The sequence below is a fragment of the Saccoglossus kowalevskii genome, chromosome 6, assembly GCF_978046115.1.
Source record: "Saccoglossus kowalevskii chromosome 6, keSacKowa6.1, whole genome shotgun sequence".
NCBI classification, from domain to species: domain Eukaryota; kingdom Metazoa; phylum Hemichordata; class Enteropneusta; family Harrimaniidae; genus Saccoglossus; species Saccoglossus kowalevskii.
This window is the reverse complement of record NC_140646.1, coordinates 16,175,133-16,202,368: the sequence shown is the minus strand read 5'-3', so window position 1 is coordinate 16,202,368 and position 27,236 is coordinate 16,175,133. Positions and strand designations below refer to the sequence as shown.

The 27,236-nt window shown below is 34.4% G+C and overlaps 1 protein-coding gene across 1 annotated transcript; it reads left to right on the top strand.

The window, feature by feature from the left end:
* The first annotated feature begins 1,163 nt into the window (after positions 1–1,163).
* Positions 1,164–19,695, top strand: LOC146741828 (uncharacterized). Its single transcript, XM_085500590.1, has 22 exons — positions 1,164–1,487; positions 1,799–1,940; positions 2,590–2,709; positions 6,541–6,663; positions 7,781–7,891; positions 8,465–8,608; positions 9,163–9,306; positions 9,438–9,575; positions 11,176–11,292; positions 12,511–12,624; positions 12,988–13,014; positions 13,367–13,483; positions 13,794–14,097; positions 14,795–14,904; positions 15,416–15,579; positions 16,029–16,118; positions 16,526–16,631; positions 17,193–17,265; positions 17,434–17,491; positions 18,319–18,389; positions 19,120–19,195; positions 19,537–19,695. The coding sequence occupies exons 1-22, from the start codon at positions 1,164–1,166 to the stop codon at positions 19,693–19,695; spliced, it is 2,832 nt and encodes a 943-aa protein (XP_085356716.1).
* The last annotated feature ends 7,541 nt before the right edge of the window (positions 19,696–27,236 follow it).

Here is a 27,236-nt window from a genome sequence, read left to right as displayed (position 1 = left end):
TAATGTTTAACTGTAGACTTGTTTGCAGTCTGTTGCGATTCCGATGAAAAATTCTTGAAAAATAAATATAAATTGCGTAAACGAGGGGTGAACGCGAAAGTCCTGTAACCGCGAAATCCCAACAGACGCAATTTATATGTATTGTAATCAAGTCTAATTTAACTGCAGAACTCTTCAGAAGCTGCTTGAAGCAGCATTTATCTTGAATGAACGAGACAGTTCTTTTTATCTTGCAGTCACAAAGTGTGTCAACAATGACAACGTAGATAGAGATGGTGTTCTCAACATTAACAATGGCAACGGGAACTAGTATACGAGTACGCTTCTCGAAGAGAAGGAACACCCGGTTTCACTGTGTGCTATAACTATCCTTGAAAGTGAAGTCCGATACGTTGAAGGCGACAAAAACAAGTGCATACTTATTGGAATGATGGTATTCGATACACCACAGTCCTTCACCACATGTGGGACTGTAGATACACTTGTGACGACGACTTCTCGTGGAATTGCGAAAAAATACTTGAGATGGAGTACAAAAAAGAAAACCATTTAACAATGCTGAACAAGCAAACTTAACTCAGGAAGATTATCACGTGGCCTTGGTTTAAACATCAAGGATTTTAATACAAAATACGCCAGTAGCAAACAAATGTTACATAAGAGACCTTAGAAAGAGGTCTCTCTCAAAGGTAATTATGGTTGCATATACTGTTAAATTTGAATGATAGATCGCAGTGTTTTGCGTATATCGACCACTATTAATGTGATCCATATTTTAGTATATGCAATCATAGTTAAGTATAAGAGATAACTTATATTACATAGGAGACCTTAGAAAGAGGTCTCTCTCAAAGGTAACTATGGTTGCATATACTGTTAACTTTGAATGATAGATCCCAGTGTTTTGCATATATCGACCACTAGTAATGTGATCCTTATTTTAGTATATGTAATTATAGTTATCTTTGAGAGTTAACTTATATTACATAGGAGACCTTAGAAAGAGGTCTCTCTCAAAGGTAACTATGGTTGCACATACTATTAACTTTGAATGATAGATCCCAGTGTTTTGCATATATCGACCACTAGTAATGTGATCCTTATTTTCTTTTGATATTAACGAGTTCCACGTCGAGTTTCACTGGCCTCGTAGACCGGTGAGAATGTCTTTTGAAAACAGCAGAGCCAACGGCAACGATTCGGTCGGTCCCAACACCGATTTTAACTCCTATTTCGACAGAGACAAACCCCGAGATCCCCCACCAAGTTCAGATGATGTGGACACAAGCGCGAAACGGAATGCAAAGAAAATTGTCAACGACTTTATGGGATCTACTACGGCCCATGGGCTCCCGAGGATATTTGACGGGAAAGGAATTATCGTGGCGATTTTCTGGACGATAATATTCCTAACAGCGCTAGCGGTATCAGTGTGGCAAATACAAAAACTCTTTAAACAGTTCATGGACAGGGATGTTAACGTTAGGGTAGGTAAAGGGTATTCTAATTGAAATCTGCGTTTACGTTTTGCCCTCATTGATTTACATTATGGGGTTGTGAAATTGTATTTTTTTCTCTTCTCCCACAACAAATTTATTTTCCCAATTCCCCCAGCCCATCAGTTTTTATATGTGTAAGCCCTAAACTATTCATTTTCTCAGTACTGAATCAACACAAGACGTCCCTATTGTTTGCAATTAACTATTGTCGTAGTATGTCCCTTCATGCCTACTTGAATCAATGCCATTGATAATAGTTATTTTTTCGGTAAGTGAGTGGCTTAACTTTATTTTTTCAGATTAAAGTGGTGTCTGCAACAGGTCTACCATTTCCAAGTGTTTCGATATGCAATACGAACAAATTACGAATGTCCGCCATAGCAGAGTCGCCATACAAGCAACTCATAACAGTTGATACAGAAATAGTTCGGCCATACTATGGTAGGTCGATTACCTTTTCTTCTGTCAATGATATATATGAATAGAGGCGTATCTACACATGATTCGATGTAGCTGATAGTAACTTCCCTATTTTTTCCCGAAACGGGTATTTTCGAGAATGGTTATATCAGGCAAAGTCCCTCAATATATCTATCTGTGGTAGAGGGATTGTGTATCATGTCAGGTGTTTTGAGTAAGTTTGCAATACAATGTAACCGACCTTCTAGGATGAACGAAGCCTGCGTCAGTGAGCGTCTTTTTTTTTTTTTTTTTTACAAATCTATCTAATTATATTCCTATTCTGCAGTTACTTTCTTTGTATCAGGATGTATGTTTTTCTATTCATATATATCATTGAAAAAGGGTACTTTGTCCGGAATATCTTGTACTGCCATTTTCTGAAAATTATTATTTTTGAGAATGTTACATTTCAAGTTGTCCAAATTGTTAGGGCAGTTATAAGTGTTATTTTGTGGTAATTTAAGTCATTATACACATTATACATTATACACGCTCGTTCGAGATATTACAAATCGGTCAGTTTTTACTCCTCATACTTTCTTAAAATATAAATACGCATGTAATTCCATTGTACATTTTATTTTGTTTACAAAGTGTGTAATATACCCACCTTCTATGTTCATGTTAGCACATATGTGTATTGAAGGTGACTTCCGTTGCAATAACAATGGTTGTATAAAGAGCTATTTGAAATGTGACGGGTATGATAACTGTAGAGATAGAAGTGATGAACAAAACTGCAACTACGGTGAGTACATCGCGATACATATGCAAGGCGTATAGACCTTTCCCGTGACGTCAATGGATATCAGGGACTTAGTGTGTGTACGTTATTATAAATATGTACGATTTTATGTGCTTTATTGTAAGTATGCACGTTATTGTAAGTATGTACGTTATTGTAAGTATGCACGTTATTGTAAGTATGTACTTTATTGTAAATATGTACGTTTTTATGAGCTTTATTGTAAGTATGCACGTTATTGTAATTATGTACTCACAAGTATGTAGTTACGTATTGTGTGTACGTTATTATAGGTATGTACTTATTGTAAGTATGGGCTTCATTGTAAATATGTACATTATTGTAAATATGTACTTTATTGTAATTATGTACTCACAAGTATGTACATGTACTTACTTATTGTGTGTACGTTATTATGGGTATGTACTTATTGTAAGTATGTGCTTCATTGTAAATATGTACATTATTGTAAATATGTACTTTATTGTAATTATGTACTCAAAAGTATGTACTTACTTATTGTGTATACGTTATTATAGGTATGTACGTTATTGTAAGTATGTACTCTATTGCAAGTATGTACGTTATTATAATTATGTACGTTATTATAGGTATGTACTTATTTTAAATATGTACTTTATTGTAATTATGTACTCACAAGTATGTACATACTTATTGTGTGTACGTTATTATAGGTATGTACTTAGTTTAAGTATGTACTTTATTGCAAGTATGTACTTTATTGTAAGTATGTACTTTATTGTAATTATGTACTTATTGTAAGTATGTGCTTCATTGTAAATATGTACATTATTGCAAATATGTACTTTATTGTTATTATGTACTCACAAGTATGTACTTACTTATTGTGTGTACGTTATTATAGGTATGTACGTTATTGTAAGTATGTACTTTATTGCAAGTATTTACGTTATTGTAAGTATGTACGTTATTATAGGTATGTACTTATTGTAAATATGTACTTTTTTGTAATTATGTACTCACAAGTATGTACTTACTTATTGTGTGTACGTTATTAAAGGTATGTACTTATTTTAAGTATGTACTTTATTGTAATTATGTACTCACAAGTATGTAGTTACGTATTGTGTGTACGTTATTATAGGTATGTACTTATTGTAAGTATGTACTTTATTGCAAGTATGTAAGTTATTGTAAGTATGCACGTTATTGTAATTATGTACTCACAATTATGTAGTTACGTATTGTGTGTACGTTATTATAGGTATGTACTTATTGTAAGTATGTGCTTCATTGTAAATATGTACATTATTGTAAATATGTACTTTATTGTAATTATGTACTCACAAGTATGTACATGTACTTACTTATTGTGTGTACGTTATTATGGGTATGTACTTATTGTAAGTATGTGCTTCATTGTAAATATGTACATTATTGTAAATATGTACTTTATTGTAATTATGTACTCAAAAGTATGTACTTACTTATTGTGTATACGTTATTATAGGTATGTACGTTATTGTAAGTATGTACTCTATTGCAAGTATGTACGTTATTATAATTATGTACGTTATTATAGGTATGTACTTATTTTAAATATGTACTTTATTGTAATTATGTACTCACAAGTATGTACATACTTATTGTGTGTACGTTATTATAGGTATGTACTTAGTTTAAGTATGTACTTTATTGCAAGTATGTACTTTATTGTAAGTATGTACTTTATTGTAATTATGTACTTATTGTAAGTATGTGCTTCATTGTAAATATGTACATTATTGCAAATATGTACTTTATTGTTATTATGTACTCACAAGTATGTACTTACTTATTGTGTGTACGTTATTATAGGTATGTACGTTATTGTAAGTATGTACTTTATTGCAAGTATTTACGTTATTGTAAGTATGTACGTTATTATAGGTATGTACTTATTGTAAATATGTACTTTTTTGTAATTATGTACTCACAAGTATGTACTTACTTATTGTGTGTACGTTATTAAAGGTATGTACTTATTTTAAGTATGTACTTTATTGTAATTATGTACTCACAAGTATGTAGTTACGTATTGTGTGTACGTTATTATAGGTATGTACTTATTGTAAGTATGTACTTTATTGCAAGTATGTAAGTTATTGTAAGTATGCACGTTATTGTAATTATGTACTCACAATTATGTAGTTACGTATTGTGTGTACGTTATTATAGGTATGTACTTATTGTAAGTATGTGCTTCATTGTAAATATGTACATTATTGTAAATATGTACTTTATTGTAATTATGTACTCATAAGTATGTACATGTACTTACTTATTGTGTGTACGTTATTATGGGTATGTACTTATTATAAGTATGTGCTTCATTGTAAATATGTACATTATTGTAAATATGTACTTTATTGGAATTATGTACTCAAAAGTATGTACTTACTTATTGTGTATACGTTATTATAGGTATGTACGTTATTGTAAGTATGTACTCTATTGCAAGTATGTACGTTATTATAATTATGTACGTTATTATAGGTATGTACTTATTTTAAATATGTACTTTATTGTAATTATGTACTCACAAGTATGTACATACTTATTGTGTGTACGTTATTATAGGTATGTACTTAGTTTAAGTATGTACTTTATTGCAAGTATGTACTTTATTGTAAGTATGTACTTTATTGTAATTATGTACTTATTGTAAGTATGTGCTTCATTGTAAATATGTACATTATTGCAAATATGTACTTTATTGTTATTATGTACTCACAAGTATGTACTTACTTATTGTGTGTACGTTATTATAGGTATGTACGTTATTGTAAGTATGTACTTTATTGCAAGTATTTACGTTATTGTAAGTATGTACGTTATTATAGGTAAGTACTTATTGTAAATATGTACTTTATTGTAATTATGTACTCACAAGTATGTACTTACTTATTGTGTGTACGTTATTAAAGGTATGTACTTATTTTAAGTATGTACTTTATTGCAAGTATGTACGTTATTGTAAGTATGTACTTTATTGTAATTATGTACTTATTGTAAGTATGTACGTTATTGTAAATATGTACATTATTGTAAATATGTACTATATTGTAATTATGTACTTACTTATTGTGTGTACGTTATTATAGGTATGTACTTATTGTAAGTATGTGCTTCATTGTAAATATGTACATTATTGTAAATATGTACTTTATTGTAATTATGTACTCACAAGCATGTACTTACTTATTGTGTGTACGTTATTATAGGTATGTACTTATTGTAAGTATGTGCTTCATTGTTAATATGTACATTATTGTAAATATGTACTTTATTGTAATTATGTACTCACAAGTATGTACTTACTTATTGTGTGTACGTTATTATAGGTATGTACGTTATTGTAAGTATGTACTTTATTGCAAGTATGTACGTTATTGTAAGTATGTACGTTATTATAGGTATGTACTTATTGTAAGTATGTGCATCATTGTAACTATGTACATTATTGTAAATATGTACTTTATTGTAATTATGTAATTACGTACTCACAAGAATGTACTTACTTATTGTGTGTACGTTATTATAGCTATGTACGTTATTGTAAGTATGTGCTTCATTGTTAATATGTACATTATTGTAAATATGTACTTTATTGTAATTATGTACTCACAAGTATGTACTTACTTATTGTGTGTACGTTATTATAGGTATGTACTTATTGTAAGTATGTGCTTCATTGTCAATATGTACATTATTGTAAATATGTACTTTATTGTAAGTCAAAATTATATACCTTATTGTAATTCATTTTACCATGAGGATGTCATTGGGTTTATTCACAACATTCCATTGCAGGCACATGCGGTCTCACGCAATTCAAGTGTAACACCGGAAGTCCCCTAGGCGCATGCGTGGATGAAACATATAGATGTAACCGAATTTTGAACTGTTATGGAGGTGAAGATGAAGACAACTGTGGTAAGTTAATGTTCTCTCCAATAATATTAAAGTAGCGGGATAGTCTATTTTGTTAGAAAAAAAAATGATGAAGGCTCGAGTCAGAGCAATTATGGCCAAATCATATAGATGTTTGAAAAAGGCTTTTTTTGTGTAGACTGTATTTGTTTAAAGTCACATGACTCTAAAAATAAACAGATGTGTTAAATGTATAACGTGAATACAAACGCTATTAGCATAACTACTGTTATCTTGTTGAAAAAAAAACATTGTAAAGAATACGTCATGGAGTATAATTGTTAGAGTGTTTTGTTTCTTCTAATTAATATTTCCATCATTTCTAAAATGGTAACTGTTCCTGCTATTTAGTGTCTCCGTGATGTCACGTTCGTATTTCGGACAATGTTTTAAAATACGGGAAACATTTGTAGAAAAAATCAAAATGCAACTTAGGAGCTGTTTTTTGGATTTAAGCAAACTGGAGTTGTTCAGAATTGAAAATGGAGAAAACGGCACTTGTGTGAGTCTGTAATTTCTGCAAGATTATCGCATGTTTTAACATTTACAGTTAATTAGATTAAGGACAAATACATAATTTGAAATATTGTCATGAAGTAAAGATAGTGTTTGAACTGTGTTTTTTTTAACCGATTTCAGGAGACTTCCCTTAGAAATTTGTAATTGAAAAACGTAGGAGCTAATCTTCCATCACACCCACTTGAGCTTGTGCTGTTGTATTGGACACAGGTACTATGAGTAACAGGCACAAAAGGGCCCATCCTGCTAACTTAAATGTGTTGATTTTTGGTACCTGAAAATTTACTTACGCGATCGTTACTGGACGATCTACCGAAAATTCCTTTATCCATAGCGTGCGCGTCAATCAAACGCAGCGACAGTGCCACATAACGCAGTGGGTGCTTGGAAATGTTACTTAAACAGCAATGAACTAGATTGTCGCTTTCCGAATAAACAAGGGCACTACCCAAAGACACGAAATTAGTTCTTACACGAATTAGGATTTAGGTTTCTGTTGCGAATTTGTAATCATATCGCAATTTAATTACACGTGATCTTCATCCACATCACACCTTCGCATACTAGTACATTCATTTTATATGACTTAAATATCTTCAAGAATGTAAAGACAAAAAGGAGTTCAAATGTGTGACGTCGGGCCGCTGTATTGCGCTATCCAACCTGTGTAATGGTGTAGAAGACTGTGTAGATGCTAGCGACGAGAGCAACTGTGAGTAGTTTGGTTTAATGAAAACACTTCCACCATTTACTTTGAATCATTCGCTTAAGAATGAGGCGCGCCCGATAGAGCGAAATCTGTCCAGAAATCAGTTTGTTAAACTTTGCTTCTTTTTCTTTGTTTTTGTTTTAGTAAGCCTATTTAATTATGGGCAACCTAGTCATGAAATTCTCACAAATTACTAGTATTGGGGATGATTTTAATCCATTACTGTAACATTCACATGTACGTCTTGGGTGAAACACTTAAAATTATTCAGTCAACAGAAATGACTCCTCTAAAATGGCATAATATTCAACGAAATCATGTATGGAATGCACATCTTATTACGGCTCAGGCTGACCACTATCATGTTTAATCCAGTTTAAAGACAGAACAATGTTGACGCAGTCCACAGAACAGTGATGATTATTATTTTACGAGCACACAAATACCGACTCATCTCTGAACTGTGACAAGTGTTAATCTATGCCACGACGGGAGCCCACTCAATGAGTGAAAATACCGTACCTATACGACAGGTTCACACTGCCCTAATGTATATTTCTAAATAAAACACACCAGGTACAAAAGGCGGAATGTACTGCGCAGATGATTATTTCCAGTGTGATGATCAACGGAAGTGTATACCACCAAGTTGGCAATGTGATGATTACAGTGATTGCGATGACAACACGGACGAATTGGACTGCGCAACACAATCTGCAGGTAAAAAACGTAACCTATGTTAGCATCACATTTGGGCTATGAATTGCAATTGCATGTGACATTCAAAGTGTTATTAACTTATTAATGTTGATAATAACTCGACAATTAACGATGCGCATTGCATTATACGATATTTTATATAATGCACGCCATATTTCACCGGCTAAACATCGGTTAACTCATGGTCGCGTGCTGGTCACGGCATGCAAATCCGGAGCGCGAAACTCGAATGGTTTATTTGATGTAACAATCAAGTACCTATGATTTCATTATTTCGTACCTCGGCTGTTCTGAATTTAGGAGTTTTATCAATCAATTTGTCACAGTTAATACGCATAGCTTAATTTGTAGTAAATTTGTTGTCGTACTTTCATATACAATGTCATAACCTGGTTACGTCATTTAGCCGCAGAATGTCCAAAAGGGTCATTGGCTAATTCAAGACAGCCGTGATGTAAACGGTAGTAATTCGTACGACACATTATTTTCGATTTTCGCAATGAGGAGAAACATGTTTATATATATGCATTAACATATGTTTTACTCTGTTCCAGGAGAAACAGGTATTGTGGTTTGCTCAAACACAGAATTCCAATGTGATGCAGCGAACTGTATCCCACTATCGTGGAGTTGCGATTGGTACCTAGACTGCCTCTCGGGGAACGATGAAGAGAATTGCGACGACAGCGCAACAAACGGTACGCGCATTAAAACATTGCAAATATTCTGCTCAAACTCAATCTAAATAAATGTTGGCAAATTATATCGTGATCATGAAACACATTTTTACAAATATTTCTACATTGATTATTGCTTATATGCCACACAGATTGTGACTCGGATCTATTTATGTGCGATGACAACACGTGTATTGTGAGTTATTGGGTATGCGATGGAGTGGCTGACTGCTTGGACCAGACTGATGAAGCGGAATATAACTGTGGGTATGGAAGCGAATCTTCTAACGGTAATTATTGGAGCAGTATTTGATTTGCTGTTTAGATAACATGACCTCTGGTGTAGGTTATTTTTATATCCAATATTTCAGGGTTCTTTGCCAGATCCAATGATTTTATCCTTGTCATCGTGATCACCACAGTACGTGGGAGGCGAGAAGGCAATTTTGACGCTTTTTGTTAAAGTGGTAGGGTTGGCACCTGCGCACGCGCGGGAATTGAGTCCCAGGCGACGATAACAACTCACGCTAAAAACCCAAAGGCTCATAGGTAGACGCTTGTTTGAATGAAAACAATGACACGCCGTGGCCATCTGAGGCATGCGCAGGTGATGACTCCCCCGCTTTAACTTTCATTTTATAAAAATAATTGCCTTGCAGCATCGAATGAAGTTTTGAACATATGAAAGCTGAATTAGCCACTAGTGGTTTTGGCGACATTCCACGTATTTTTTTTTTAGCTAAGACTGTATTTAAAAAAACAACTACTTAATTAACTTGGAAAACACAGCGTATAAGTTGGGCAAGAGAATAAATTCGCTTGTGATGTTTCACAATGGTGGAATGAAAATTTAAAACTGTAGTTTATTCTGCAGTCAATATATATATATATATATATATATATATATATATATATATATATATATATATATATCTAGTTTATAATGCACTGGAACCATTATCAGAATTCTGCATGGCTATATATGTTTTCTTACCATATAAATGTTAAAGAACGTTCTCATTGGACGTGTATTTGCGGTAGGTAGTCTTCAGAATGTGTGTTACTTATCCGTCAAGCATTGAACATAAGATTACATTTAAAACCATTCGATAGAAGTCAGTGCAAACTATGTTGTTGAATTTCTATTACTTCATGATAAAATCTTATAAAAACACATGTTAACACTGTGGTTACATGGCTAAATCCGGTAAACTTATCAGATTTGGGGCTGTGTCTGCAGTGATTTGCGGTGGAGATAATGTGCTTTTAAAATGTTGGCCAGGGGTAGGGTTAAATCCACGACTTCATTCACAGTAAGTGGAATTCAATCGAATTTTCAAAAATAAATAAATAAACGTAATCAAATTATGTCTTCAAAGCATAGATATTTGACAATTAATGGCAACTATACCCCAATGCTCAATATACCCCACTGTGTTTATGCAATTTGTGCTGCATGATGCGTTCATACGTTTAGTGTTATTGTAAGACAATCTGTTTCTGAATCACCGCAATTTCGTGTTTTCTTTAGTTTATCGTGGTATAAGTCTACAACGTACAACATTTTTTATGATATACTTTGAGTGTCGTACTCTGAAGGATAAATCTGGCGACAATAACACCCCGCAAAGTAGTGAATATCTACTGTAAATAGATTAATTATTCACTGGGTTTTAATTTTGCTTATTTCGCTGACTGGAAAATGCGCTAAATTAAAATTTAGCATAGAACACATTATCTAAATGATAAAACCGTGAATTTAAAACCTACTGAATATGCCTGAAATGGTAAATCAGCGAAATTTAAACCCAATATGTTATACCTACTAAAAAGTAATATGACGTGACTCTTCTGAATGTATCGCGTTGTAATTATGTATTGTACTTTTAGGTAATTGTGAGACCGAAGAGTTCCAATGCAATGATACTAGCTGTATATCACAGTACTGGGTATGTGATGGGTATAGTGACTGTGAGGACGGTGAAGACGAGGATGGCTGTGACAACAGTATGTTAATATGTATTGTTTCTCTGTCTGTCTTGTATAAATGACAACTTATACTGATTTGCGTTGTCTTGTTTTGGCATTGTATATCGACTTTTTTTTTTCTAAAACCACGCGCTGGGTCTGCGTTTTTTTGTATTTTGCGACGCGCAACATAGAGGGCGCTTCAATATGATAGACATACGTGTACATGACAATAACGATTGCTTGAAATGTCCCCTTAACTCAGTAGAATGTTATTCAATAACAATATTTTCAAATCTGTTTTCGTCTGTAAAAACACATGACATAGTATGCTTCATCAATACCATATGCACTCACATATCTTGTTAGTTATTGGAGGAGTGAATACAAACAAACAAACAAACAATTATTTCCTTATATGTTATAACTTATATGTTAGTATATTTGAATAAATTAATTCCTAGAATGCACGTGTTAGTAAATTTGAATCAGTGAAAATTAGACATACCAATCACGAACTGGTTGTGGAATACATAGTCATCTCAGGCTGCTGTAACTGTATTATTGATGTTATTTTCTTTCTGTTAGGCGACATTTAAAATTAAGTCGATATTTACCAACTGAGTAGATTATAATAATTTGTATTTGGATTGCTGGCTCACGTACGCAAATATAAGTAGCACATATATACAATAGAAATAATAATCTCACAAGACTCGCAATAAACAACAATTAAATTAAAGTTGCTCTATGAGTATAAAGGCATCATATCGGGGGAAATGCAGCGGATTTAATTTACATGTTCATACAATTTGTCGAGGACTTAACTGTTAACAGTAAATGAATAAATTGCTCATGCGTGTTTCTCGTGTGACCTTCTATATATTGTGACCGAAATTTGTTTCTGAGATGACCCCAACAAGGGGATTTTAAAAGAAAAGAAAATTTATCCTCAACTGCTGAAAACTGTCTATAATATGTTTCTTTGTCTAGAATCTCCGAATCCATTTCTTAAATCCTTTCAACTTTTAGACCGATTTCCAGTGGAAAACCAGTCGATAAATGTTTATTTATCGCTTGCCCTGTTTGCCACACACTAAATCAACGCCCGCTTTTCGCAAGACCAACTGTATTTCAGTTGGCCAGAAGCGTTTTCCTCGATTGTGAAATTCGACATTCAAAAAATCTCTGTAATTATTACCATAATGTAACTCGAAAAACGTCACTATATTCAAATGTGTCTGTATCTCAAATTAGGTGAAGACTTCTTTGTCTGCGATGGAGGAAATCGGACAATACATGTCAGCTGGTTATGTGATGATTATGATGACTGTGATGACGTAACTGATGAAGACCCAGCAAACTGCCGAAGTAAACATTTTTATATCTATTTCTGAAAGATTGTTTCAAGAATAAAAAAACTTGTCTAGTAGTATTTGCAATGCTTCTAAGCGGCACAATCGTCGTGGGGTGTGCGCTCGGATTTCGTGATCATTGTATTTTACCCGCGTTTTATCATCACGTGGGACCCATGGCGACAACCGTGACTGTGACACTTTAATTGATGTTCAGGTTGATAATAATTGTTCAAAAGTGGACGGTACAGATTATAATTCACACCTTAATGATCAGAGTATTCTGAGCGTTTGCAGATGCTCTCATATAACTAATCTTCACCCCTTGCTATTTTGACGTTTGCATGAACTCAACCAATGTTCATTCTATCATTCACAGATTCTACGTTAACTGCAGCGACAAGTGGTAAGTTTTCTAACGCGAATTTTTCCTCATCATTAGTAATATACGATTGTCATGATTTCCCATTAACATTGTTGTATTGCTGCACTGATTACCTTGTTCTACTCTAAATAAGTTGATTCATGAGAAACAAGCACATAACAACCATTATAACTTGTAACTTCTACAACAATACTCACATGGACTACAACTCAACAATCTTATTCAACGACCCGAGAGCGTCAATGTTACCCCTGCATTCGGAGATATCGCAAACAATCGTAAGAGTATGGGTTATCTTGGTGACGGTCGTAGAAATCCATTCGTACAATTGCGCTATCATTTAATAATGTCCCGTTTATGTCTATTATTTCAGCTCCTTTAACATTCTATTGCCAAACCTCGGGTGAAGAGCTGGCATGGAAGTACGTTTGTAACAACGTTGTGGATTGTGACGACGCAAGCGATGAAATTAACACAGGATGTACAAGCGGTAACAAAATAATACAGTTGTTGATATTTTCTCACTTTATACTACGCTTTATCGAGCATTTTGCTGGAATCACAGTTTGAAAAGAGGTGGGTTCCACAGTTTTATCGCGGGAGTTACTAAATGTACGTGGAACATTGCGATTAACTATGCCCATCATTACGTCAAAGGTAAAACTATTATACACACATCGTGTTTTATACAATCTTTGCCAGGACACAGAGGCAAGATTCACTTTGTTAAAACAAATATTAAGAAGTAGTTTCACTAGTCTTACAATTCCATACACGTGCAAACTCAATTTACATTTCAGTGGTGTCCGCTAGGTACCGCCCGACAGCAGATGAGCTTTTGTCCTTATACTCGAGTATCTCAGATGACATAACCGTGTATTCCGAGTTCTTGGACGGTTTCTACCAAGATCATTTACTTGGCAGAGTTGTAAGTGAAGATCCACCCGACTGGTATGGGTTTATTGCGTACAGTAACACCCCTGATTACAGCGACTTAGAGAACGTGTTAAAACTTGACGTGAATGAGACTGCGGGTTATGGACATCAACTGAGTGACCTTGTATTGGAATGCTCTTTTGATGCGACCTCCTGTAACTTAACTAGGTAAGTAGTATTTTATTTCAGCGATTTGTTGCTGTTCAATATAATCACATAGGAACAGCATGTACACACCCACACACACAATAATTACAATTATTATACATCTGTCACCGTAACGCCATAAGTTACAGCGTTCCGTAATTTTGCGATATTGCACTGGGTATTTTAATCCTACTATATTAGAAAATGCGAATTCCAAATATGGAAAGATTACGCGCGTAAGCGTCCTCTAATAATAAAAAGAACCTTGGCAGCCCCAAGGTTTGACCGGTCTTCATACAACGAAGTTCGCTCAATCTCAAAACTTTTTGTATTTCGGCATTTCCGCTGTACTGTCTTCGTGCATACTTTTCGGTATCCTCATAATAACCTGATATCACATAAACTTTCTACCAGCTGCAGTGCAAGCCAAAATAATGGCTAATTAAAGGGAATATGCCTTTTCATTAGTCGCGCTCTCTTGCGATGAAAAAAATTCCGTGACGTCAAACTGACGTAGATGAATGGAAGAATGTGTAGTCCGTCGTTATTTAGAATATAGCAACTCAATCTCCCAAACATTATTCTTATTGATGAGTGATGTCACAAATGCATGATGGCGCGACTTTTCGGACGATGTATTGAACTTATCAATTTATTTACTAAGTGGAGCAGTGTCGTGTGCAAACATATTTTAGACAGCATTCTGTTTAATTCTCAGGGATTTTCAGGAATTTTATGATGACAGGTATGGCAACTGTTACCAGTTTAACCCTTTCAATGGTAACCAGGATGATGAACGCTACTCAACGAAAACTGGCGCTAATTATGGCGAGTATGAATAAATAAATATGATATGATATAAATTTATTCAGTACAATGGCCTCAGGCCTATGGTACAATAAATAAAAAATAGAAAAATACATATAAAGTGAATCCTTTAAATAATTATTGAATCTATAAATCACAACTTGTTAAATAGCTTTTCTCTATGATTAGAAGCGTAGAATACAAATTTCGAACTTTGAAGAACAGATAAGTTGTCAAACTGCATTAAACGAAGAAATTTTTCATAAATAAATATTTGTTTCTGTCGGAAAACAGATAGGAATGAGAAGTTACCGAAAACGAATACTTTCTCTGGGATTGTGAAATGTTCTCCTACAGTGCGATGAAATGATATCCTAATATTATAATTGTAATTCTTTTTTATTAACATTAATATTTTGGCGTACATAAATACACTTGGTAAAATCTATCAATAAACCTTATCCTACTAACCCTATATACTTTCACGTTGACTTGACCAGATAAGGGTTTATCACGTGTTTATAAATTACAGGACTAAAGATGACACTATTTACCGAGCAAGATGAATACATCAGTGTGTACGGTCGAGATTCTGGTGCAAGGGTTGTGATTCATCCACCACATGTCCCTGCCATTCCATGGTCTGAGGGAATCACAATACCCCCGGGAATGATTACATCCATTGGAATGAAGGAGGTAAATAAACATCATATATTGTGATATGTATTGTGTTGCTAAGAGACGTGGCGTGACTACTATTATGATTTATCCGATGTTGTCACATGCTAATGTATGTGTTAATGATGTTACTCATGGATTTGTATATGCCAAGGAGGTTAACCGTGGTTTCGTATATGTTATTAATACGAGTAATAATGATTAAATATATCAATTAGATTTCTCCTGGTTTCCTATGTTAATGAGGTTAATCGCGGTTCAATATATGTTAGGCAGGTTAATCGTGGTTCAATATATGTTAATGAGGTTAATCGAACGTGGTTAAATATATGTTAATGAGGTTAATCGTGCTTCAATATATGTTAATGAGGTTAATCTTGCTTCAATATATGTTAATAAGGTTAATCGTGGTTTCGTACTTGTATATCGTTTTAGATGAACGTAATCGTGTTTTTGTTTCGTTTCAGACCAGGATCAAGCGACAACCACATCCTTACGGAAACTGCACTGAACAAACCGAATTCAAATCTATGTACGGTACTCACTACACTCAGACAGTAAGTTACCGCTGTGTATTTGCAAGTGGTGTATTGACTAAAACATTTTGGCATTTACAATACTAACTGAGGCAGGATCGAGAACATACAAATTCTTGATCATTTTCTTAATGTTTTGCCTGAATGCGAGTGGCAAAATGTGAATAAACATAAGACTATATTATGTATTTATGTCTGGGTACAGAAGACTATCGCTGTGCAGCTCTAGATGCCTTAATAACGTTCAACATTAAAATAAACAGTTGTCGTTCTGCATAATTGAGTATTGTGAATGCAAACTTTGAAACCGAGGTTAATTGATCAGTTTGACAAATCCCGGTTTAAAAGAATGCAAATAGTGAACTCTGAATAACTGAACATATTTATCATCTTTCTGACAATATCCATATCATTTGCATTGATTTTAGATTTGCGAAGAAGAGTGCTTACAGGCGAAAATGTTAGAATTTTGTGGTTGTGTTGATACAATGTTGAGGGATGAACCTCGCTGTATGCTGCTCAATAGGACACAGGGTAAGATGCAATACGGTGGTTTGTGATGTGATGTGATGTGATGTGATGTGTTATGCGATGCGAGGGTAATGTTAATTCAGTGATTTCATACAATGAGGTGCGATGCGTGCGATCGTGATGTTAAGCAATGCGATACGATGGTATGTGAAGGGATGTCACGTTGCATGTATGCGATACGTTAATTATATTGGCTGTGGGGAAATACGGTGGGATGTTAATGATGTGTGCACGATGTGATGCTACGATATATGATTCAATGTGAAGCTATTATTAATCGGTAATGTGATGTGATGTACGGCTGCCATGCTATGCAATGTTATGTTAACTGTACGAGATGTGACACAATGGCATGCGATACTAAGATAATGCGAAGTTATATACTAATGTTGTACGATGCGATAAATACAATTATACTGCTATGCTATGTAAATCTGTGAAATGGTACATGTACATGCATGTGATTTTAACACTCTGGATATGCATGAAATGTGATTAAATATGATTCATGCTACCGAATCATTTACGGGATTATACACGAGAAAGTTGTCCGATTTTTTCCAGATTCTTGCAAGCAATTAATTCACTATCTCGCTCGAAAGGAAATATTAGATTGCAGTTGTAGTCAATCTTGCACGTGAGTATTAATGAAGTGGATAACGATTCGATTATTAGAATAAGTGAATATTTGTGTCCATCTATGGGTCTGTAAAGTATTTTTTTCTTCTATTTGTCAGTCTGTGTCATCGTGGGAGGGGGCGGTTGTTCTTTCATAATCAGCATATATGAATATTCGTTTTTACAGGGAGAGCTGGTACACAACAACAACCTCCCAGTCAGTATGGCCATCTAATACATATCTAGTGAGTATATCTCCAATCCAGAATGTTTTATGAATATGTTCCATTTTTATACTTATTACTGTGTTTTGAAGCTTTATTGTGGTACTAGCAAACAGTTTATGTTTTAAAAAAGAAAGAGTACTTACTTGGTAAATTATGAACGAAAACTGTCCACTGTCGAAGGTTAGCCGACTGTTAGCGCAATAGATAAAGCCATCAGGTAGTATTACTGATACTTGGAAGCGTAGATAAGAGCAGATTTGGGCCGAGGTATGATTCTCTAAACTTTTACTTAAGGACCCCAAAATAGTTTGTTAATTAACGAAAGTGGTTGGGAAGAAGTACAAAATTATGAAATGTTTTATTTTTAAATAGAAAGGGTAAAGCTGCACTCTTCACTTGGATCATGCGAGAACAGCGTTTTTCTGAAAAAAAAAGTCCCTTCTAGTGAACGGGTATTTTTGAGAACATAGAAACAGACTTATTAATAGCAAATAGTACTTTCCTATTAATACTAAACTGAAAATGTTATATTACTAAAAAAAGATAGAGTATACGTTTAAAGAAAATATAATCTCCGACAAAACAGTTCGGGAATCATGGTGGATAGATTCGCCAATCACTTCTAACGAGAGAGCTATATTGGGAATTAAATGCACATGAATTCTGATGAGGGTCCCATACTATGGATAACAACGTATGGCTTAGGAAACTTGATTTGCATGAACATTGAACCCATTTGTACTCTCGTAAACTAAACAAATAAACGACGTAGCCTTATTACGATATTTTGCAAAGACGCATTGTAACAACATGTGATTTAAAAGTAATCTTTATTTCTTCCACAGAAACATTTACTTAAACAAATCCACTATAACAATGCCAAGACAAATGTAATCAACGATCTAGAAAGCGTCAGGTAAGTTATATACACTGGCATATAGGAAGATTACTTTCACAATAATATTTATCAAAACTACAGGTGTACTGTCTTCGTGCATACTTTGAGGTATTCTTGTAATAATCTCATTATTATACAACTTTTCTTTCCACGGATACACCATGGAAATGCCGAAATCCAAAAAGTAATCATTCCATATTTGGAATTCGCATTTCCTTGTATGGTAGGATGGAAATACCCCGTAAAATACCGCAAAATTACGGCACGTTGTAATTTATGGCGTTACAGTGACAGGTGTATAATAATAAGTATGTTCATTTGATACCTAGTGTATCGTTGGGATATACATGTTTTGCAACTTTTGAAACGCACGAACTAACGCCGGAAACTTACAGTCAAAATACGTGCAGTTCGACTTATGTAAAGTGACAGCATTTGAATTTCTAATTAAATAAGCAAAATAAAGTAGTGTTTAGACATAACACGCACTAACTCAAGAAAGTCGGAGACAACATAGTCGATGATTCCAGAATATAAGCAACAACTGTCGATACATACAATACCCATTTGCTTTTAGGGCTGCCATAGTTTACATACCTGCATATACACCTTAGATTCAGTCATCAGATAGAAATGTGTTTTAGTAACGACTGTGTTTAATCTGCACTGTGAAAAACCACATAAACGGATTTGTATTAAATTCTTTATGTGTACATTAAATTTCAAAATGTTTTTCTTTCATCTCAAGGCAAAACCTGGTACGCTTAGAAGTGTATTTTGAAGAACTAAATTATGAAAGTATCGAAGAGATTCCAGCAATCACGGTAAGTTGTTTAGTAAAATTATTTCAGTTTGCTCTCTAATATTATATGTACATGTACTAAGGATTCATTAATATTGGAATATACGACAATATTGTTGTTTAACAAAGGTAGAACCATTACGCACGTACGGCGTCGGGTTGTTAAGACCCATGCAGACGAGTAGTTTAACATCCTTGAAGTATACCATAAACTACTGTCATATGTGTTTTCTGAAGTTTCTATGAACATTTGGAAACCGATAGGCTACCCATCAATGAGAAATTGTATATTACATGTATTCTGACGTAATATCTTAAGGTGGCGTTGAGAATCTTGCTATCGTTATGCAATTTTACTTACAGGAAGAAAACCTACTCAGTGATATTGGTGGAACACTTGGTCTTTATTGTGGATTTTCCTTTATAACGATAGTTGAGTTTCTTCAGTTTGGTTTTGAATTACTCCGCGTGATATTTTTACGAAGTACTAAAGTTGCCCCAAGTAACGACAGCCATGCTTGATTTGTAAATAAAGCAGTACAATATAAACTAATGTACTCCATTCTATTAAATCAACGAAACTTTTCAAACACAGCGTTATGCAATTTATATCATTTAACCACGTTCTAGCTACAATCGAAACAAGTTTGCTCTCCCCCCCCCCCCCGTCACTCGAGATCAATTTATGCACACTATTGATTTGAACGTAACGCACTGGATTTTCTCACACGACAGTTATTTAACACACGGTTACTAAAAAAGACCGTTAGGAAACGCCATTGTTAAAAGGTGTGAATCTGCCTAATCCCTCAAGGATGCGTGTCTCGCTGTGTACGCCCTCTATTGCTTGAGATTTCAAGGACTGGTCCACCATTTTGCTTCATTTTTGTGTCGATCACTTGATGTTCCGCGAATTCGAAATTTTAAGCTTGTTTTCGATAGAATATCCACGTTTAGTGAACAAGCTCTACGATGAACCACACGTACATTTCGGATGAGTACTCTTTGTGACTGTGAAAACATTCAGAATCGAGAATCGTCATTTATCGTTTTCACTGTTGTCATGAGAGTAAGCTTAGGTCCCGGTAGAAAAGTGACAAAAATTCTAACCCCCAAGTCACTATTTTAAAATACATTATATTATAAAAAATACTACCAAATGAATTTTTAGTATACTACCGTGCGTACTTATGAAGGTTGTGTGCGATTTGGGGGCTTATTAGAGTAAATTTTATCGTTTTGCTTACGCGTCACTGTATCAGCCATTTTGTTTTTTAGTAACAGTGTATAACACAAAGCGTTTGACTACAATCAGTGTAAGCCGTACATATAGAACATTTACACTAGTTTTAACGCAAAGGGTTTAACAGCAATGCCCACATGTATATATTTAATAGGTTAATGTGTATAGCTTTTATATCGGTAATAACCATTTGTATCCAACAAATTGTTGATATCGCTTTGTGGATGTCAACAGTATTTGCATATCAGAAATGGAATTTTATTCGTACATTTTATTTATTGTTTTATGTATTTTATGAGTCCTGAAAATTGTGGAGCGACACATCTACAGATTCATTATTAGCATAAACTTGTATCGGTTTGTAATAAAGGCGAATTTGTTACACTGCATAGCGTTATTTTATGTTGAGTGCTAGCTTTGGTATAATTTTTTCCTATGAGGTGGTATTGCAACAGTTGCAACATGCTGATACAAAGTATTTTGACGCGACAATGTATCCAGCAGAAAGTCGATCTGATAGTTTGTAATTGGGTGGCATGATCATTATTTAATGCCATTCCAGGCGTGAACTTTTGTACTTTTTCGAAATAACGTGGAATCGATAGAGAATGTACAGTAAAAGCATAAAAGTAGGGGATACGGGCCTAGGATACCGTTGAACTTCTGCTTGTACGTTGTTCATTTGCATAATCACCACTGGATAATTTGATTACCTTAAAACAAGAGTCACCATGAACTGCGTTAAATGGAAGCAAACCATCTCCCGATTCTGAAGTACGATGCTGACTGTACCACGTGGGCGATATATAGATAGTAAATGTGTAATTGAAGGTGGTATGTTTCGAGTGAGGTGGGCAGAATGGTGCCTCCTGGACCTCGTAATATGTTGACTAGTAGAGCACGAACACAGAAAAGGTTAATTCTACATGTTACATGTCAGGTTTAACCAGCTATATTGGATGTGAATAGTATTGACCACTGCCATAAAAAAGTAACATTTGTTTTTGATCAGACAAATTGATACATTACACATCGGCAGATGCACTACATGATGTGGCGCATATACAATATCATATATACAATACTATCATAACTGCGTACAAATGCGAGATGAACATCCATTCAGTGGCACATACCCAAACATGAATATAAATATATGGTTTTGTAAGGACTTTATTTGTCAGTAATACACGCTTGCATATAATATTTGATGCCAGTTTACAAAGATTTAGCAGGGCATCAACTCGTTTTAATTAGTTACAATAATCAGCTCATTGTTAAAGACCACCTTGATTAAATTTCAAATGATTTAAGAAGTACGATTTTAAAAGATACAACCGATACTTAAAAGTACAAAGAAATAAAACGCAACTGTTATTTTATCTCACGTGTATTAGTTACATAACTACTCAAGTCGTACGGAAAAAAATATCAAAATGAATATTCAGGATGTTGAAACAAGTACAATCCATACTAGTATTACAATCCATGCATATACGTAATGGTTAGAATTCAAGTGACACTTTTGTTGCACACGCTAAATCCGGATGCACGGCCACTTAATTACTATGGAACTAACATTTGTGCACATTTTCAAAATCAACAGCTAAATCAAACCAATCAGACACAGAGTTATTGTAAATTAAAAAAAATGTACATTTTCAGCATCACTTAGATCATAGTCTTATCATTTGTAAATATGAAAGTTGAATCGGCTATACTACGTTACACATGTTCACCCACACTCGAATCATGCTGGGATAGGGAACAAAAATAATCCTGTCATTTCCCAAGAGAAGTCTGTGCCACAAAATAAAAACATTACTCGTGTTATATATAATTGTCGCCTAAATTATTTAGCAGTTAGTAATGTTAAATAAATTTGAAATCAAGAAAAAAAAACAATTACAGAATGTACCGTGTTAATACAACTATTCTCGTACTGATGTACATTTTAAGATATAACACAATACATACTATATAATCTCATGTTGTACATGTATAACAAATATAGATAATTACAGATGTTAAGCATACATCATTGAAGACGAGCATGCGGCCGACAGAAATATCCGCCGTACCTGCTATGACGATGAATACATTAGCTCAATAGCATACACGACAAACTCGCGCGAATAAAAGTGTGACTTGTTTCCCCATAAAAGAACAAATAATTACTTCCGTTTTAGCAGTTTTAAATGGACAACTAAGACAGTCCGACAAAAAAAAACTTACCATTTTGTTTCCTACTGGGAAATGTTTAAATTGCCATGGATTCTCTTTGAAACCTTGACCGCTACCTCAAAATTACTTACTTTGTAATTGGTCCAGGTACACGTTGCTAGTGGCAGTTATATACAACGAGACTTGTTTGATACGATTGTCCCTATTCAAAAAATAATACGTGTATAACAGTTGGCTTTGTTGCCGCGTGAAAATGCAAGTTGTTCTACTATGTAGTGTAAAAAAAATCCAGTCAGTTTGTCTGATGCGCAGTATACCATGCGATACCTCCATGCATTGCCAAATGTTTGAAATAAAAACATAAAACCGCGGAAAAGTCAACAAAACTATTTTAGAACCGGGAATTTGTAAGTTTGCAATAGTTATGACGATCCCGGCTGTTCAGTATATTCACTGGCGATATGCAAATGAGTGCGTTGTTTAATGCCAGATATTTATTCTTTGTCACGATATTAAAATAAAGTGAATGTCGCATTCACTGGCTGTGGATTATAAGGAGTTATTTTTATTGTTTTGAAAAGCCCTGAATTTTATATGTTGCGTTACTGGGTCGGTGAGCGAGCACGCCTATGCTAAGTTAACCAATAGCTCGACAACGTTTAAAAGTAGGTGACTGTCCATGCACGCTCTTCTACGAAAATTGATGACGTGGTTACGAATTTCATGTCGATTTTGTATGTACGTTATAACATGACAAAGCACTGGCGTTTATCGGGTATGAACGTTATTGTTTCATGATACGGTGTATCAATGCTGAGTTTTCACTTGCTTGCGGAAGCAGGATACGCCGCATCACAAGTGGATATATGAATGGGGTTCTGCTAGTGTAATGTAACTGATAAAACGAAATGTCTAGTAGCAAGTTAATTAACTATGATTAATTATTATATACACATAACCCCAAGTTTCTATCTATTTCATTTGAAACAACATTATAAAACATTCTATTGCATTTAGCTAAGAACGGGGCACGAAATTGCAAGAGATCCATCAAATATCCAAATGTGATTGAATACGCGATAATAGCGGGACACATTCGCGGACACGGATTTAAGAAAGTAAATCGTGCCTGGGTAGGGCTCTGGTTGAAAATTACATAACAATTACATCAGAAAAAATCTGACGACATGGTTAATTGATAGTCCTACTGAACATTAGAAATCAACTGCATAGCCATCTATATGCCAGAGTGAACATTGAAACCATTACAATACTGTGAACCTAGCCTATACAAATACAAACTAACACCAAGTACCAACTTATAACTTGGAAACATTTTTTTAAAGCGTTTTTTGTTTTGTTAGAACTGTTTATTTTAATACATTTGTATAACATTGCCTTGCCCTTGGAATGAATACACGTTTTAACGGATATTCTGTTACAAGTTCGGTAGTTGTAATGCCTGGCACAGCACTAAGAAAGAACGAGACACTGAGGGATAATGACAAACGTCGCATACCCGGGCTTGTCATCCGTTTAATGATACAGCTAACTCAAAATCTTCAATCTTCAAAAGGATGGGCGACATACAAGACGATCGACACCCCGACTGATGAGTATTATTATAATTGTTTAACAAAGGTCGCGCAATTCGTAGGGCATTTGCTATTAAACTATGTACTTGTAGCAAAGTTATAGCTAGGAAAACGACAAATCCGGCATTGTTCTAGTAAATATTAACTAATGTGCCTTGAATGGTAGTGCGACACGGTCCAGAGATCAGGCAATTGTGTCAACATTCTTCCTGGTCGACAAAAGCAACGCATGCATTTCTCAGGGCGTCCATGATAAACAGTGAATCAAATCCACCCCCCGAAAAATCCAAAAGCATGGTCGAAATAATTAAGTAACGCTCCTAGACATTAATATCACACATGTGTAACAACATCCAATGTGTAAACACATATAGCAAGACTTGGCTATTCCCAAGAAGTTGAAATCGTAATTTCTCGCCACACAACGACTAACGAGACGTACGACTAAATACAACAGAAGTTCACCTATACTATTGTAAAGTAATACGACTCGTGGTTTTCAAGAAAAAAAAGCTTATTAAAAATTACAAATACATTCACTAAATCTATAGCACATTAAAACCTGCACACATCTCCGCCAAGATACCTATTAACATCTGAACTTGCCTGCAGATTCACAATTTTTGATGAATGGGGAGCAAATAAGTAAAAGATGCGTGTATTAGTACAAGGCAAACTACAACGTTATATAAAACATTGTACATAATTTTAGAACAGTACAATTCAGATTCATTGAATACCTTCAAAGAGAAGTCACGCATCTTGCATAAACAATTTAATTCAATCACAAATTACAATAGCTTTTGTGAGAACAAAACGTTCATTAGTTTATTATACAATGACAATTTTGCATTAGATAAACAGTATGACAGGCACATTGCCCATAGTCGTACACCTTTACCGGAAATACAACTTGTAAATGACATGCCTTTTTTCGAGTTCAACATCGATCACACCCGCCCACCTTACATAATTTGCTCGTGAAATTTAAACATTAAGTAACGCCACAAGTTTGGAGTTCATACATCATGATTGAGCAGTACATTTTTGACTTGGCAGATGCATGAAATGAGGAAGTTTAAGCTCTCATCAACTGAAAGACGGACTTTTTATAGCAGAATACAAGTTCGTATACTGCTATAAAAAGTACATTTTCATCGTAAATTGCCCTAGGAAGCAAGTGCAATACATATAAGTTTGAAAGGGAATTGTATATCAGAGGCTTGTTAAAAACTGACAGAGAGAAACGATCGACAATAACACATTAGACGAGAAGATATGCTCACAGCTGAATTAAATAGCGTTCCAACAATTGTTTGCATCTATATACCTCGAGAAAAGTCAAAATTTAGCTTGTACTATCTTTAGAGGTTTGATAAAAGGTCTCAATAATACGCCTCAAATTCAACTAAAATGATTATCTTTTCTTTAATACTGTGACTGTACATAGCAACAAAGAAAATTATTTTAAATTTACCGCAATGTATAACCTCCTGCTCAATTAACATGATGCATCCGTTCACCACCGATATTAACTATTTCTTTCCTTGCTTTGGGAATAAAAACAGGATATCATTTTTCAAGACAAACGTGCGTCTTAGAATGAAATAAGACGTTTTCAAATGAAATAATTGATTTTGATGCGACATGGACCAACTCACTGACCTGAACCAGTAATAGTTTTGATGTTTACAAAACCTATTTTAGCATTAAAAGACAAAATTTAATGTAATGTAAACTGCAATTCGTGAGGCATCTGGTTTACAACAGTCCAATGCATCCACTGAGCCACGAGCCAGCCTCTGTAAAATATTTAATTTTATTCCTAGTTTGCATATCACCACTACTCATAATGTAGTTTCGTTAACTGTGTCCAATAGACTCGAACACAAAGTTAGTAGATATTAGTAGGTGCCTTAGGAATGAAGGTCTATGCCACGAGAACAAACATGCATAATTTTTTAACAAAACAAAGTTTCATTTTGAAACTTATTCCGACCATTTTTGTAAACAAAGACGGGTCAATCAGAAGGTGAACTGTGCAGACTTAGGCAGAGAGAAAAGCGGATATATAGAAGGTATTGCTATTATTTATGTTTTAATGCCAAAATTTCATTTCGAATATAAAAAAAATCTTGATGCATGTCAATCAACCTTAAATATTAAAGATATACACAACTTTGCCAATGCACAATGACAAATTCAGTTAATTTAGAATACATAGGTGTAAAAAAAATTCTCTACTATTCATTCAAAGGTTCTATTTATAAAATGCTTGATTTAAAATCAAATACTGCAACATTAACTCCGTGTCATAGTTTAATTATATTATATTTAATTATAAGTTCATCATAGGAGGGTTGAATTTGAAATTGTAAGAGAATATTAAATTGATTATGAAGGATGGATGGCAACAGAGAATAGATAGGAATTAAAGAAAGCCATGATGCACGACTCAGGCATAGTTGCCGCATATTGATGATGGACACCAAAACCTTGTGTATTTAATTACAATGGGGAGAGGTTGAGGAATGTTGAACTCCTGGCCACCTTTAAAATAAGGTAATTGAGTACAGGCCAACACAAACAAATACAAACCTTTCATCAAATACAAGGGGGAAGGGGATTTGCCTGTTCTATGTTTGACTTGGCTGAATGTCTGGTTTGTTTACATTGGTGCTGTTTGGTAGATAAACATGTACAGGGATATATAGGGAAAAATGTCTCAATATTACTCATCAATGTTAGTACAATTATGAAAACAAAATTCCCTGTCAGTAAAACTTACTGAAACCACTGCACCTGTAAATCGTCCTACATGGAGGGGAGAAACAATGAAATCCAATGTCAGGTAAAGTTGTTTGACTAGTACTATATTACAACTTTCCCTTTAACGATCTTCACTTTTTCCATGATGGTGTCTAACGAGATTGTATCCAGATATGACTTGTTTGTTGCTCTCAAGTACTGGGGTTTGAATCTTCCTCTTGCATCTTTACCATACCAGTGAATTTCAACAGTTTCTCCTTCAATTTTTTTTT